The sequence below is a fragment of the Vanacampus margaritifer genome, chromosome 20 (genome assembly GCF_051991255.1).
Source record: "Vanacampus margaritifer isolate UIUO_Vmar chromosome 20, RoL_Vmar_1.0, whole genome shotgun sequence".
NCBI lineage: Eukaryota > Metazoa > Chordata > Actinopteri > Syngnathiformes > Syngnathidae > Vanacampus > Vanacampus margaritifer.
Window position 1 is genome coordinate 5,035,936 of NC_135451.1, and position 14,520 is coordinate 5,050,455.

The following is a 14,520-nucleotide window of genomic DNA, read 5'->3' on the forward strand; positions in this document are numbered from 1 at the left end:
TCCGGCTAGATTACGCTCTTGTACGACACGTCACGCGCGCAAGGAAAGCGGCATGCTAGGAAATGTAGTTTACCGTAATTTTACCCAAAATGCAATGGCATTTGGTTAGCAGCAGGCGGGGAATAGGAAAATCCACATGCGTGCATTTGTTTTTAGATATTTGTCAGTTTTCGATATGTAGACGCGATACACTTGGCTGAAACATACAAGGAAAATCAATCGAAGTCCAGCGGCTCTGTTTTAAGATAATGGTGTATGTAAAATATATTGTTTTAGGTTACAATAGTACGGCTCTGGCCCACACGCGGGCATTTGTGCGAAGCTAATTTGCAGGCTATGACGTGCTGCTCTGCTAATGTTGCGAAAGTACATAGAGTCAGACTTTGAAGGTGTTTAATGCTTAAACCGCAATGTCTGGATTTAACTTCGGGACGGGAACACTTGGTTCCACCGCCGCTGGAGGGGGATTTTCATTCGGAACAGCAACCAGGTAATTGAAACACTAGCTAACAGCGTAGCGCAAGTAGACAACGTTCGCCCGCACTTGTTATAAAATATCGATGACCCATATCACGAGACTTTTACGAATGAAACGTCATTGCGTGTCATTCACTGTCATTAGCTTTTGATATATACTTTATCTATTATTAGAATCTGTCCTGACAACGTACACTACTTTAACTCAGTAAAACGTGATGATTCATCAGCTGACAACTGAAGAGCTTGTCCCACTCTGCCATTGTTGTTTGAAGCGCACCTGCGGCTAGTACTGGTGGCTTCTCGTTTGGTAATGCATTGGGTGCTGCCACTACCACCACCAGTACCACCCCATCCCTTGGTCTAGGTGGAGGAAGTCTCTTTGGTCAGAAACCTCAGGGAGGGTTTTCATTCAACACGCCTGCTTCAGGTAAGTCACACCACTGAAAACCCTCTCAAGTGTGGAATGGGAATTGTATTGTTTCCGCTGTATATTGGTTTCTTCATTACATTTTTTCATTCTCTTACTTGCATTTATTCATTTAGTTATTCTATTTAATTGTGCTGCTGTATTACAATTGAAATGCTACCTGAAGCATGTAAACACATTTACCGGTATTAATTTCAGGTGCTGCTGCTGTTGCTCCCACTGGTGGACTAACATTAGGTGAGCATGTGTTTAAAAAAAAGTCAGTTCATTTTAATAGTTAGTTTTAAAAAGTGAAACTTGCATCATCCATTTGTTTACCACACAAAGTGAAATATTTCAAGCCTTTATTGTTTCAATTTGGATCATTATGGCACCAAGACACAACAGTGGGTCGCCTTTTGTAATTTCACTGCTGAAATACAGCCCACTGATACGCATAAATTTGCTGGCAAAATGTAAAGAAACCCACAAAGCTTTCCTAGTTGATGTATAACGGGATCTTCTCAATCTTGTCTGTGTGTAGTTGCTGTGACTGGCTGCTTGCTTCCATTTATGGAAGTGTGGAAAAAGAGAGCACCCATAAAGACAAAAGCAATTTAAATTTGTGAAGATAACCTCATAAAGACACTTAGACTCATAAACACTTAGTTAAGGCTAATATGTGCATCCAACAAAACTCAGTGCAGCTCTATTAACCTGGAGTCATTTCTTGAAAGTGGCCCTGGATCTTTGCCCAGCCTAGCTGATCATGTCCCGAGTAGAGAAACTCATTTTTAGGACAGTTATTATGTAACGTGTGCAAAATGGCTCACTCACAGACATATTTTTCAGGCAGATAGCAACATATCTCATAGTTGAATTTCACACTTGATGGGTTGACAGGCAATCCACAGACTCAATAATTTCTGCACAAGCCTTTTAATAAAGGTACAATTTAAGGCACAACATTGCAAGAATGACAATTTATTTACATGTGTCCAGGGGCCCCAGCTTCTACACCAGCCTCAACTGGCTTCAGCCTAGCCTTCAACAAACCCACTGGCTCAGCTGCACCGTTCTCCCTCACCGCCGCTGCCACCAGCTCGTCGGCCCCCACTGGGACGGGTTTAACATTCGGCTCTGTCCTGACGGCGACGGCACCACAGCAGCCTGCGGCGACAGGCTTCGCGCTCGGCCTCGGTAGCACGACAACCACAGCATCCGTCGCAACGGTTCCTTCACTGGGCGGGGGTCTCTTTTCCAATACGGTGGCTACAGGTTAGCAAACTTGTAATGTGACACAAAACATAGTGTGATTCATAATGTTACATCAGCCCATCTGTTGACTGTGTATTCCAGGTTTGGGTCAGACCACACTTGGAGGAGGAGGGGGATTAACATTAGGTTCTTTATTAAGCTCTTCAACAGCAGCGACGGCAGCCCCTGCTCCCAGTATTGGCTTGGGTGGGATTGACTTCAGCACCTCTTCTGAGAAGAAGAGTGACATCTCATGTGGAGCCAATGCCCGGTAAGTCTTGTTGACCAGTGCACATACTGTACTGTATTCCCTTATAGTGCCGTCGTTATAATACAACACTATTACAGATTACAGAACTACTATACAATATATAATGAACATTGTCACAGGGCAACCTCCAAAGTCAGTATATTAAACTTTAACCAGTTAGAATTCAAGACTAATGCAAATTTAAAATGCCTGCTTCCCATTCACACCTGAGGCATTGTAAGATTAAGGTACCACATGTCACTGGGGAGCGAAAATGTCACTTTGGGATGCATTTACTTTTTGCCAGGGTTTTAGACATTGATTGTGTTGAGGTATTACAAATTTATATTGATATACACGCTGTACACTGACTACTTGACATTGTACAATTGTTTTTTTCTAGTATTGTACCATAAAGTATTTACAAAAATGTCAAGGGTGCACTTTCATGAGATGCTGTGCATTATATAAAACACTTGATACCTTTCAGTTAATTTACACCCATGTCTTTGTCATGACGGAACATTGTCCTCCTCCTTCTTCTTTAAGGGACAGTAAAGCTTTAAAGGATGAGAACCTACCTCCAGTCATTTGTCAAGATGTTGAGAATTTCCAGTAAGTATGATTCGGAATTGCATCTCGTGCTTTTCAACTCTTTCACTCTCAGCCATTTTCACTGAAGCAATCCCCTTTGCTCCCGGCTGTTTTACTGGATTTTGACTGATTCTGCAAGGCCCACAGAATATTGTGTTCTATTTGTTTCTGTTTTGCAGCAATTAGCATTAGAATATAGCTAAGCTTCATCATTATTCATAAATCTGCTTAAAATTGTGAGTAACCCTGCCTTCACGTGCTATGGGAAAGATGGACCTTACCACTCTTCTGTTCATGTGATTTTGTTGTTATAGCAAAATTGTGTATGCTATGTAATTGTGTAGATTCTAAAACAACCTGCTGTGCTACTGGACGTTAACGCCCTTATAAGTGTTAATACTTCTTGCCATACACAAATCCTTTGGCACTCTCCGCCATGTTGAAACTTGAATAGTTCTCTAAACTCGGGTACCAAAATAAATTCCCAGTTGTCCAATAGAAAATACGGCATGTGGGGGCGTTCACGTGCAATTGTTTCTGTGACAATTGTGGATTTATCTTTCATTAATAAAGTGGTACTAGCATTTTTTGTCTTATTTAATCAGATTCTTTCTAAAAAAAATATGTATTATTTTTTTCTTTCTTTCCAGAAAGTTTGTCAAAGAGCAGAAACAGGTTCAGGAGGACATCAGCAGAATGTCGTCCAAGGCAATATCCAAAGTCCAGGATGACATCAAGACCCTCAAGCAGCTTCTGTCAGTCAGTGCCAGTGGCCTGCAGCGTCAGGCTCTGGCCATTGACAAGCTAAAACTGGAGACTGCACAGGTAGCTACAGATTTAGACTGATCACGTTATTAAATCAATCATCTTTCTATGTGCTCAGATTTCAAATGCCAATACTTCACTTAATCCTAGAATATTTTCAAATCTTCTATTCACCCTCCTTTCTCAATTAAGGAGCTGAACAATGCTGACATTGCACTTCATACGCAAAAGACGCCCCTTGGACTTCAACATGAAAACACTGCTCCGTCAGAGTACGTAGCCCATCACAACCTCCTTTTAATCGAATTCATGGACAAAATGTGAAACATTTATTTGTTTGTGTTTAGTTATTTCCGTTGCCTGGTAGAGCAGTTTGAGGTGCAACTGCAGCAGTACCGACAGCAGATCGAAGAGCTGGAGAACCACCTGACCACACAGAGTAATGGCTCTCACGTCACCCCTCAGGGTCAGAGGCTTTAAAACTCACAAATAACTTTGTCTGTTGTTTTTATTCTCTAAAATTGTTTTGTTTTGGTAAATCTCCAGACCTGACCATGGCCATGCAGAAGTTGTACCAGACATTTGTTGCCCAGGCTGCCCAGCTCCAGTCTGTCCATGAGAATGTAAAGGTCAGTACAAACTGTGTGAAATGACTGATTCACACTCCTTTCATATGTTGGTTACTTTTTTTTTTTATTCCAAGAGAGTCAAATCACTTATCACTCACAATCTGTTCTTTCTTGGTGAATTTAAAATTGTGTTATTTTCAAAAGTGTGCTGTATGTGATTAAAGTAAGGCTAAACAACTAACATTAAGTTTGACCATGATATGTAACAGTACTTTTTTCACTTACCACTAGAGAGAGCTTTTCACTTGTGGGTTGAATTCTTGTTGAACCTAGAATCATTCCACTTTTGGAGCATTATTGTATTAAATTTTTTGTCAATAAGGGCAATGTCTGTTTTCTTCGTGTATTTTTTTTTTAGATCTTGAAGCACCAGTACCTCACTTTCCGCCGGGCCTTTTTGGAGGACTCAACCGACGTCTTTGAGTCCAAACGGGCGTCAAACAGGAAGTGGCAGAGCACGCTGCGCGTTACCACTGGTCCGGCCCCATTCTCAAGTGTGCCAAATGCTGCAGCGGTGGCCATGGCAGCCACACTGACCCAGCAACAGCAGCCAACTCCAGGTCTGACTGCCTACAAGTTTTAGAATGTTCTCACCGAATTTAGTTTGGAGGGCTGGAAAGAATGCCATTTGTTTAATAAATATACTTTTATTGGTGTAGGAAGAAAAGGAGGAAAACAAAGAAAAAAATGTGGTTGCAGAGCTGTTGCTTTTTTACTTATAGGAAATACTAGACAAAAGGGAAAAGAGGAAACTGATTGGAACTAGTTTTCTGCCTTACTGTCACATCTCTGACACATCACTTTTATGGGGGCTGCATTCATTTAATTTATCTTATAATTTTATTGTACAATATATAGAGGATAATATATTATTGATGGCTTCAGTGGAACTGATGTGACCTTTCCAGAGCCAAAATAATTGGTATGTTACGCAAATGGCCAACAATATAATTATTGTGCTGACATCTCTATTTTGTTTTATGCGCTAAATGAGCCCACCCAGTCAGTATTATTATGAGGATTTTTGCTGTGTGATTGTGGTTGTTTGTCTTGTTGACTAACAATGAGTGAATACAGATGTAAACTCCAGTGTGGCAGCTGCTATATTTTAAGGTTTCCTTTTAGTTTGTGTTATTGACTACAAGAATGGGTTTAATAAAGCTCTTGATTGTTTCTAGTAGGATCTATTTTCTAAATAACGGCATATAAAATATGGTAGTTCTGATGCATGCCTTTTCTGCTATACAGGGTCCGGCCACTAATAGGCGTCTCTTTAAAAATATAAACTCGTAAGAAACATTTATCACTATTACCTTCTATAAATCAAGCAAGTTCTGTTTATTACTATTAGCCTCACGTCACAAGTCATTTTCCACTAAAATAAAATTGCTGATTGAAACCAACAATGGCCAGCACACACGTTTTAGTGGTAGCACTGGCAGGTTCTTGTTGGATCTGAAATACAAATAACACAATAATAATCTAATACACTATCTTTATACACAGCTGAGCACTTCTTAGCACAACTTCACAATTTAACCCACTTTCAGCTTGTTTACTGTGGCATCAGGTCACACTAGTGTACACTTTATTGTGAATGAAATGAAGAATCAATCAAGTTGAAGGTTCTAAAGCAATATTGCACTTAGGAGGGTTTGTAAAGGCAGCAGCAGCCTTTATTCATTGGTCAGACACTTGATCAAACTTGGTCGTATAGTTTTCAAATCTTTGCAGCCAAAGTTGATATAGTCCAATGAAAAATGTTCTCGTCCAACTACAACCAAACTGTTACCCTGATGATGATGACTGATCAGTGTGGACATTGTTATACCTTTTTAGTGACTGCACTGCAGCATGCGGTTCTCTATAGCACTTTGAGCTCTGCATTGCTCATGTGAAATATTGGAGCTTATTTCTTTACTGTCATGCTGCTCTCTATGGATTGAATAACAACAAAATAAAATAATTTTAATATTTAGCTGTTTCCTCAATTTAAATATTTCATGATCCCTGCTAGTGCTAGAACAACCTAAAAATGCTGTCACGTAAATAAACTACATGGCTGACGATAGCAGTGAGCTGGTATTTACTTTTAGAAAAAATATACAGTATTAGGTTAGTATCGACAACATAACACTCTGCCACTGATTTCACACATCTAATGTGTGTGAAAACCGAGTTACAGTACCGTAGTATAGATGAAGAGGGTGGTACTAATCTTTTGTGGGATGAGTCAGTCAGGGTTCAGGTCAGGTGATTGACTTGGCCGTTGCAGAACATTCTGCTTCTTTGCCTTAAAAAAAAGAAGTGGTCAGCAGTCGCTTTCTGAATTCTGAAGTATTTTAGGCAATATTTTGTGCTCATATTCAGCCAAACTAATTGTATGGATCTTTATGGCACATCATGCTGTGAAAGCAACCAAGGATGACTTTTTTTAAAGTCAATGTGGAAATGTTGCGCAACGACCAAATCAATCACCTGACCTGAATCCGATAGAGCAGGCATTTTATTTGCGAATGAGAAAACTGAAGGGAAAATCTAACTGACTAATTAAAAAGTGAAAGTTTGATTTCTGATTGTTCATTTCACTTTTGGTCTCCTAAAAAGTAGAATTCCAGTGTATACTAACTGTTATAGTTCTTACACACTGATCACATGAAGTGGATGTAGATAACCTCAAATTAAATCTGTAGGTCTTCAGTTAAAGTATTTTGTGTTCATTTCAAGTTCACTGTGCTGTGTATTACTGTGTATTGATGCAAATTGTGTCGATGCCCCTATATTTATTGACTTGAGTCAAGTGTATCCCGTCTTTGTTGGGTTCTGTATAACAGACAAAGAAGTGCCAACCCTTCCCTTGTGATGTCAGGTATCTTCATCTTTGAAGTCGGCATACATGTATTTGCCCTAAAAGCAATATTGTATAAACTTTACATTGCGACTTTAAAGTTGTCATATTTGAGTGTTGTTTAATCGACTTGGTTGATTCGATTTGGACGATAGGAGTATTCAGTATTTATTGACTTGTGTTTACATGTGGGATGGCATCATGTACAAACAACAATACTTGTTGTTGATATGTAGATTGCTGTTAGCTGTGCGATGCTACATGGTGCTGGCCCAAAGCTTCTTCACATTTGTGCCACTACGTATAACTCAAATGTGCCAAATGACTCAGGACTACAAGTGAAAGCTATTTTCTTGGCTAAATTGTGAAATACTGTTGTTCTAGCATTACTTGCTTGAAATTGAGAGAAGTCATGGTTGTGAACGATTGAAACTTCATGTTGAATAATAATTACATTTGGTGGGGGAAGATGCCGGTCCAACCTGGCAGTCCCAAACGTATTGTGAAGGTCTGCTGGGAACGTCTGGCAGAATCCCCCGTCAGAAAGAGTTTCAATACCCACCTCGGGCAGAACTTCTCCCTTATCCCCGGAGAGGCGGGGGGACATGAGTCTGAATGGACCATGTTCCGCGCCTCCATTGTTGAGGCAGCTGATCGGAACTGTGGCTGTAAGGTGGTCGGTGCCTGTCGTGGTGGCAATCCCCGACCCGCTGGTGGACGCCAGCAGTAAGAGATGCCGTCAAGCTGAACGAGGAGTCCTATCGGTCCCTTTTGGCCTGTGGGACACCGGAGGCAGCTGACGGGTACGGGCTGGCCAAGCGGAATGCGGCTTCGGTGGTCGCTGAGGTAAAAACTCAGGATTCAGTGAGGTCATGGAAAATGACTTCTGTACGGCTTCGAGGAAATTCTGGTCCACCATACGGCGTCTCACGAGAGGAAAGCAGTGCGCCATTAACACTGTGTATAGTGGAGATGGGGTGCTGCTGACCTTGACTCGGGACGTCGTGAGTCAGTGGGGAGAATAGTTTGAAGACCTCAATTCCACCGACATGTCTTCCTTTGAGGAAGTATAGTCTGGGGACTCTAAGGTGGGCTCTCCTATCTCTGGGTTCGAAGTCACTGAGGTGGTTGGAAACCTCCTCTGTGGCAGGGCCCCGGGGGTGGATGAGATCCGCCCAGAGTTCCTAAAGGCTCTGGATGTTGTGGCGCTGTTGTGGTTGACATACCTCTACAACATCGCATGAACATCGGGGACAGTGCCTTTGGATTGGCAGACCGGGGTGGTGGGCCCTCTTTTTAAGAAGGGGGACCGGAGGGTGTGTTCCAACTATACAGGGATCACACTTCTCAGCCTCCCTGGTAAGGACTATTCAGCGGTACTGGAGAGGAGGGTCCGTCAGGAAGTCGAATCTGGGATTCAGGAGGAGCAGTGTGGTTTTCTTCCTGGCTGTGGAAAAGTGGACCAGCTCTACACTCTCTGCAGGATCCCAGAGGATGCATGGGAGTTTGCCCAACCAGTCCACATGTGCTTTGTGGACTTGAAGGCGTTCGACCGTGTCCTATGGGGGGGTGCTTCGGGGAGTACGGGGTACCAAGCCAATTGATATGGGCTGTTCGGTCCCTGTGTCAGAGTTTGGTCCACATTGCCGGCAGTAAGTTGATGTTTCCAGTGAGGGTTGGACTTCGCCATGGTTGCCCTTTGTCACCGATTCTGTCGATAACTTTTATGGACAGAATTTCTAGGCGCAGCCGAGGCGTTAAGGGGGTCCGGCTCGGTGACCTCAACATTGCATCTCTGCTCTTTGCGGATGATGTGGTGCTGTTGGCTTTTTCAACTCTCACTAGAGAGGTTCGCAGCCGAGTGTGAAGCGGTTGGAATGAAGATCAGGACCTCCATGGACCGACAGGCGGATCGACGCAGCGTCTGCAGAAATACAGATTTTATCGGTCCGTTGTGGTGAAGGAGGAGCTGAGTCGAAAGGCGAAGCTCTCGATTTACCGGTCATCTACGTTCCTACCCTCACCTTTGGTCACGAAAGAACAAGATCCTGGATACAATCGGTCGAAATAAGTTTTCTTCACAGGGTGTCCGGGCTCTCCCGCAGAGATAGGGTAAGAAGCTCGGTCATCCGGGATTGACTCAGTGTTGATCCGCTACTCCTCCTCCACGTTGAGGAGCCAGTTGAGGTGGCTCAGGCATCTGGTTTGGATGCCTCCTGGACGCCTCCTTGGAGAGGTGTTCAGGGCATGTCCCACCGGCGGGAGGCCCTGGGGACAACCCAGGACACGCTGGAGAGGCTATGTCTCTCGGCTGGCCTGGGAATGCCTTGGGATCCCGTCGGAGGAGCTGGTTGAAGTGGCTGGAGAGAGGGAAATATGGGCTTCCCTGCTAAAGCTGCAGCCCCCGCGACCCGACCCTGGATAAGCAGTAGATGTATGGATGCATTGTCTTCATTCTAAATAGAAATGGTTGATTCCAGGATCATATTAAATTCTCTTCAAATGTTTGAAGCTTGGAATTAGTGTTTTATTATGATCAAGTACCGATAGTCGACATTCAGAAGAGTTAAGTTGTGTCCTGCCACAAACTTCTTTTTTATTTATTTAATTTAATTCTAGGTATCATTTTAACGTGTCTTCCACACTTGTATTTGGCTTGACTATTACACTGGTTGTATTAGTGGTAACACTGTTTGTTACTTGAAGTTGAAATTGTTGCTAATTAGAGCATAGTACCTCTGTCTCTTTGGCTCTTTAAGACTGTTCTTATTTTATTATTACTACTACTACTATAGTATTATTACTGCCTTCCTCCTCTATGTGGCTTCTTAGAGGCCCGAGTCAAATGGCAAGAACTGTTGAGCTCGACACATTTTAAGATGGATGAATGTGCATGAATTACTCACAACTAATGTGTAAGAGAACACTGGTAAAGATGAATCTATTCAGTAGTTTCAACTGCTGGTTAGATAACCTGCAACTACTTCCAAACTAACTTATCACTGACTAATGTTTTTTGTTTTTGTTTTTTAAAGAAGTTTACAGTGACTGGCAGCCCTGAAATGCCAAATCCTTATCTATCGCTTCAGTGCTTTGACTTGTATTTAAACATATATAACCAATGCCTGTTGATACAGTATAATTAATATATGATATGGTGTGCCTTTTAAACTATATTCAATAACAATGTGATGTTATTTTTGTTTTGTTTTTTTAACAGAAGCTAGTTCATTCACTCTGAAATCTTGACTCTTTGGAACTTGTCAAATGCAGTAGCAATTAGTAACCTACTACTACCACCGATTGTTTCAAACTTGTTTGTTTCTTCTGTAAATTGAGTTGCATATTAAATTGACAATAAAAAAAAAATTAAACAAAGAAATGGTTGTCCTTGTTTATTTTCAGCTGAAGCTAATTTACTATATTTTGATACCAGAGAGAAACAAAGACAAGTTTTGGAGTGAAAGAACTAGCCACATTTTTTCCCCCCAACTAAAGTAGCCGTACTGTTGATTTCTTTAACCTTAAGCTGCAGTAAAACTTCCAAAGTTGAAAGCCAAAAAACTCAACAAAAATCAAAGCTCGACTTGCACAATGTCACCTCAAATTTCATCACACTTATCACCTCACTAAATGTCTAACTGAATCTTTTCTATGGCTTTTTAAAGGGGAAGTCAACGCCCCAAATTTTTGGGGATAAAAAGTTCTATGCAGCCCCACTAGTCTAAATATGGCATTCTAGTTAATATTGCATTAGTGGAATATGAGTTAAGCAGCAAAATCCAACCATTTTTATCCATCTCAGAGGGCAGCCATTTTGCCACTCGCTGTCGACTGACATCAATGTTCCTCAGGTAACATCCAATCGCAGTGCAGCTTCAGAAAACAGGTAAGCTGTGATTGGTCGCTGCCTGATCCCTGAGCAACATTGACGCCATCTTCAGTCGACACTGCAAGTGGCAAAATGGCCGCCCACTGAGATGGATAAAAATGGCTGGATTTTGCTTTATAACTCATAATCCACAAATGTAATATTAATCAGAATGTCATGTTTAGACTAGTGAGGTGACATGTAACATATTGTCAAGAAATGTTTAAGGTTGATTCCCCTTTGAGGGATTTTTTCATGAGATGCCACCACGGTCGGGGTAATGGTGACATACCTTCTCAGTATTATGTATCAAATACATGCAAATTAATTTGATGAGAGCGTAATGGCTATTGTTAATTACCAGAAGCTTGCTAAACAGCACATTTGTTTACCGTAGCCTAGGCCAATGAGGCATTGTCATTTACTTATCAATGCTAAATAATTTTTACTTAAAAATCACATGTAAAGATAAATGTTTTGAAATTGGTACTTGTAAACCAGTGTATTGGTTTAGGGTCAGTGGTTCTTAACCTTGTTGGAGGTACTGAACACCTCCAGTTTCCTATGCATATTCACCGAACCCCGCTGTTATTGAAAAATCAAATGATTGTTTTTTCCCTCAAATTCAATTTACTGGTGAGCAAAACAGAAGTAGCCTTTTCATCGAATCTGGCGCTCTTCAACTTGAATTCAGTAAGCGTTGTCCTCCATGCAGCTGAAGGAAATGTTCCTTTAGTTTTGCTCGATAGCTGGTTGTGCTGGACTAGAATTGCTCAACTTGGCTTTGCAAATCATGCAGTTAGGACTCTGATTCTATTTGTAGAGCACTTTAAAACAAGCACCGTTGTTTTCTTAAGAAGCAACCCAGAAGCAACAGAAATAATGAAAACAGCAGAGGCCCCAGAATTGAACCCTGTGGAACACCATACGTTCCATTTGCATGTATTTGTCCGACCAAGTCTCAACAAGAGATTGCAATAAATAAATAAATCACACGACGTACCATCCATCACAATCACAGTCACAATTCTACTACTGAGTCGAGTGTGTGTCATGACCTCTGCCGAACCCCTGGGGCTTCAGTCGAACCCAGGTTAAAAACGGCTAATTTAGGTTCAACTTTGGAGGTTTCACTCTGTATACATAAATCATGCAAACTATACTTTGAAATTCTGCTTTTTAACTCAAAAACAGAACATGAGTTTTTTTTGTTTATCATCTGTGGCAAATTTGATTATTTTATTTGAGTATTTTTGTATTGTCAATCTGGTAAGTAGGGGAAGCCGCTCTGCCATAGGAAAGGATACTTTCAAAGGAGTAAAGAATGTCTTCGTGTGCTATAGGGAACCAAGCAACCTTGGGAGGAGGGTTTGGCAACCCCTTTGCCACAGCAGTGGGTACTAGTTTGGGCTCGACCACTTTGGGAGGTATTGCCTTAGCTTATTTTTTTGTTTTATCACTTTCGCCTTGGTGTATGGATATATGTGCGTTCATACCACCAGAGAGCTACCCCCATTTTTTTTCAGCTTTGGACTATCCGCTATTCTAAAAGCATGCCCCATACAAAACACAAACCCAGTAACCTAAAATGGAATGTGGTCTGAACGCACACCAAGTGGATTCTGTGAAGTTTCCTTTTCCTCCCTTTGGCATGTGCTTTGCCATGAATGCTTTGTGCTTTCAATGCAGTCCACGCTAGCTTGTGCAGGCTCACCAAGTCCAAGCCGCGCTCCAGGGTTTGACTCATGACTGCCGTTGTCTCACTCTCCCACAGGTTTTGGTGCAGGGCCAGGATTTGGTGGGGTGGGGACTGGGGGTTCTTCTTTTGCCTTCGCCACCACCACTAAGCCCACAGGAGGCAGTCTGAGTGCAGGTACATGTGGACTGTGACTCCTCATGCATGATTCGCTAGCATGAAGGAATTCAGGCTGTGTGTATGTATCTATTGTATTGAGGAAAATGCTTGAATTGAATTGTTTGTGAAGGCCAGGCTTGACCTTTGGATAAAATGCTTTAATTATTAGGAGCAACATTAGTTAAAAAACTAAATTAAAAGGAGTAAAAAAATAAAAATCGCAAGTGCTTCGTGAAGCTTTATTTTCACAAAGGCTAAATTGTTAACCTCCTGCTAAAGAAGAACCCACAATTGTCACCAAAATAATTAGACTAAAGTGTAACACTGTACCTTCTGTGAAACATGGCATGAAGGAGGCTTGGTTATGATCTAGGGCTGCTTTTCTGCATTTGCTACAGGTCTTGAAAATCTGCAGGGTACAATGACATCACAAACTTTTTTTTTTCTTAACTTACTATTTTCTGTGTGCTTTTTGCAGGTTTTGGTGGTACCAACACCTCAGGCTTTAACTTCAGCAACCCTGGCATCAACCCCTCAGCTGGTCTCACCTTTGGGGTGTCCAACCCGCCAACTGCCGGCTTCGGCACCGGGGCGCCACTGCTGCAGCTCAAGAAGCCCCCTGCCGGTAATAAACGGGGCAAAAGATAGAAAAAGCAAGACAAGACCACAAAAAGTTTGTAATTGAGCAGTTGTCAAGTTTGGGCTTTGTAGCTTCTTTTTTTTTAAGCCTGATTTCCCAAAAAGCATACATGCAATAGACAAACCTTAGGGATGTATTCGAACTGGAAATTGGTCTGGGATTTCCTGTGCTTTATGATTGTCCCATTCCATAACTGCAATCCGCTGTCTAATGGGTCTACTTGGTATCAAATGTGACACATTTGGAATCCCCATTTTAAGGAAAATAACATTATTATAATAAAGCATTGTGTATGATGTAGGACCAAATCCATTGTTGACTTAAGGGAAGGTCAGCTTTGTTGAACTGAGTTTTTGCCACTTAAGAGGCATACTTTTATTTTTATAACAAGAGGAGACTAAAAAGCAAAAAGTATCCTGATAGTGAATCTTAAGAACTTTTTTTGTTTAGGCATACCAATTTATAATTTCAGTGATGTGCAGTGTATCTCAAGATAATTAAAATCTTTAGAGATGCACTGTGCAAGTTTTCATGCTAAACTTTTGTCTTATGACTGCTTACGTGCATGTGTACAATTGAAAGTGATTTTCTCTGTTGACGATCTTTTTGGTCGATTCTGTCCACGATTACTGGTTGTTGTAGTTTTATTTTCCAATCACTATCTGTATGACTATTTTCAAAAAAAAAGTTGTTTGATAATAAACTTTCATATATGATGTTTTGCCTGTTTGCAGCATCACTTCAATAAATGTTGGCAAGAACAGAATTAAGTTTATACTGTAATTGATTTATCAAAATGGTTTACTTTTCTTTGCTTTTAATACACCAAATAACACAATGTATATATATATATATATTTTTAACTGCAATGTGCTTGCATGATTGGGTAAAACAAATGAATTTTACACTGAGTTGGAGATTTATT

The 14,520-nt window shown here is 41.3% G+C and overlaps 1 protein-coding gene across 4 annotated transcripts; it reads left to right on the top strand.

Moving 5' to 3' along the window:
* The first annotated feature begins 69 nt into the window (after window positions 1-69).
* On the top strand, window positions 70-14,361 carry nup58 (nucleoporin 58). 4 transcript variants are annotated; one of them, XM_077554405.1, is made up of 14 exons: window positions 70-490; window positions 753-907; window positions 1,106-1,144; window positions 1,889-2,164; window positions 2,246-2,414; window positions 2,943-3,008; window positions 3,638-3,812; window positions 3,945-4,024; window positions 4,100-4,218; window positions 4,299-4,381; window positions 4,740-4,941; window positions 12,444-12,527; window positions 12,875-12,973; window positions 13,434-14,361. In XM_077554405.1, the coding sequence occupies exons 1-14, from the start codon at window positions 411-413 to the stop codon at window positions 13,601-13,603; spliced, it is 1,797 nt and encodes a 598-aa protein (XP_077410531.1). In that variant the 5' UTR covers window positions 70-410; the 3' UTR covers window positions 13,604-14,361. The 4 variants fall into 4 exon arrangements, with proteins under 4 accessions (XP_077410531.1, XP_077410533.1, XP_077410532.1 ...); XM_077554407.1 differs by lacking the exon at window positions 12,875-12,973; XM_077554406.1 differs by lacking the exon at window positions 12,444-12,527.
* Window positions 14,362-14,520: the final 159 nt, after the last annotated feature.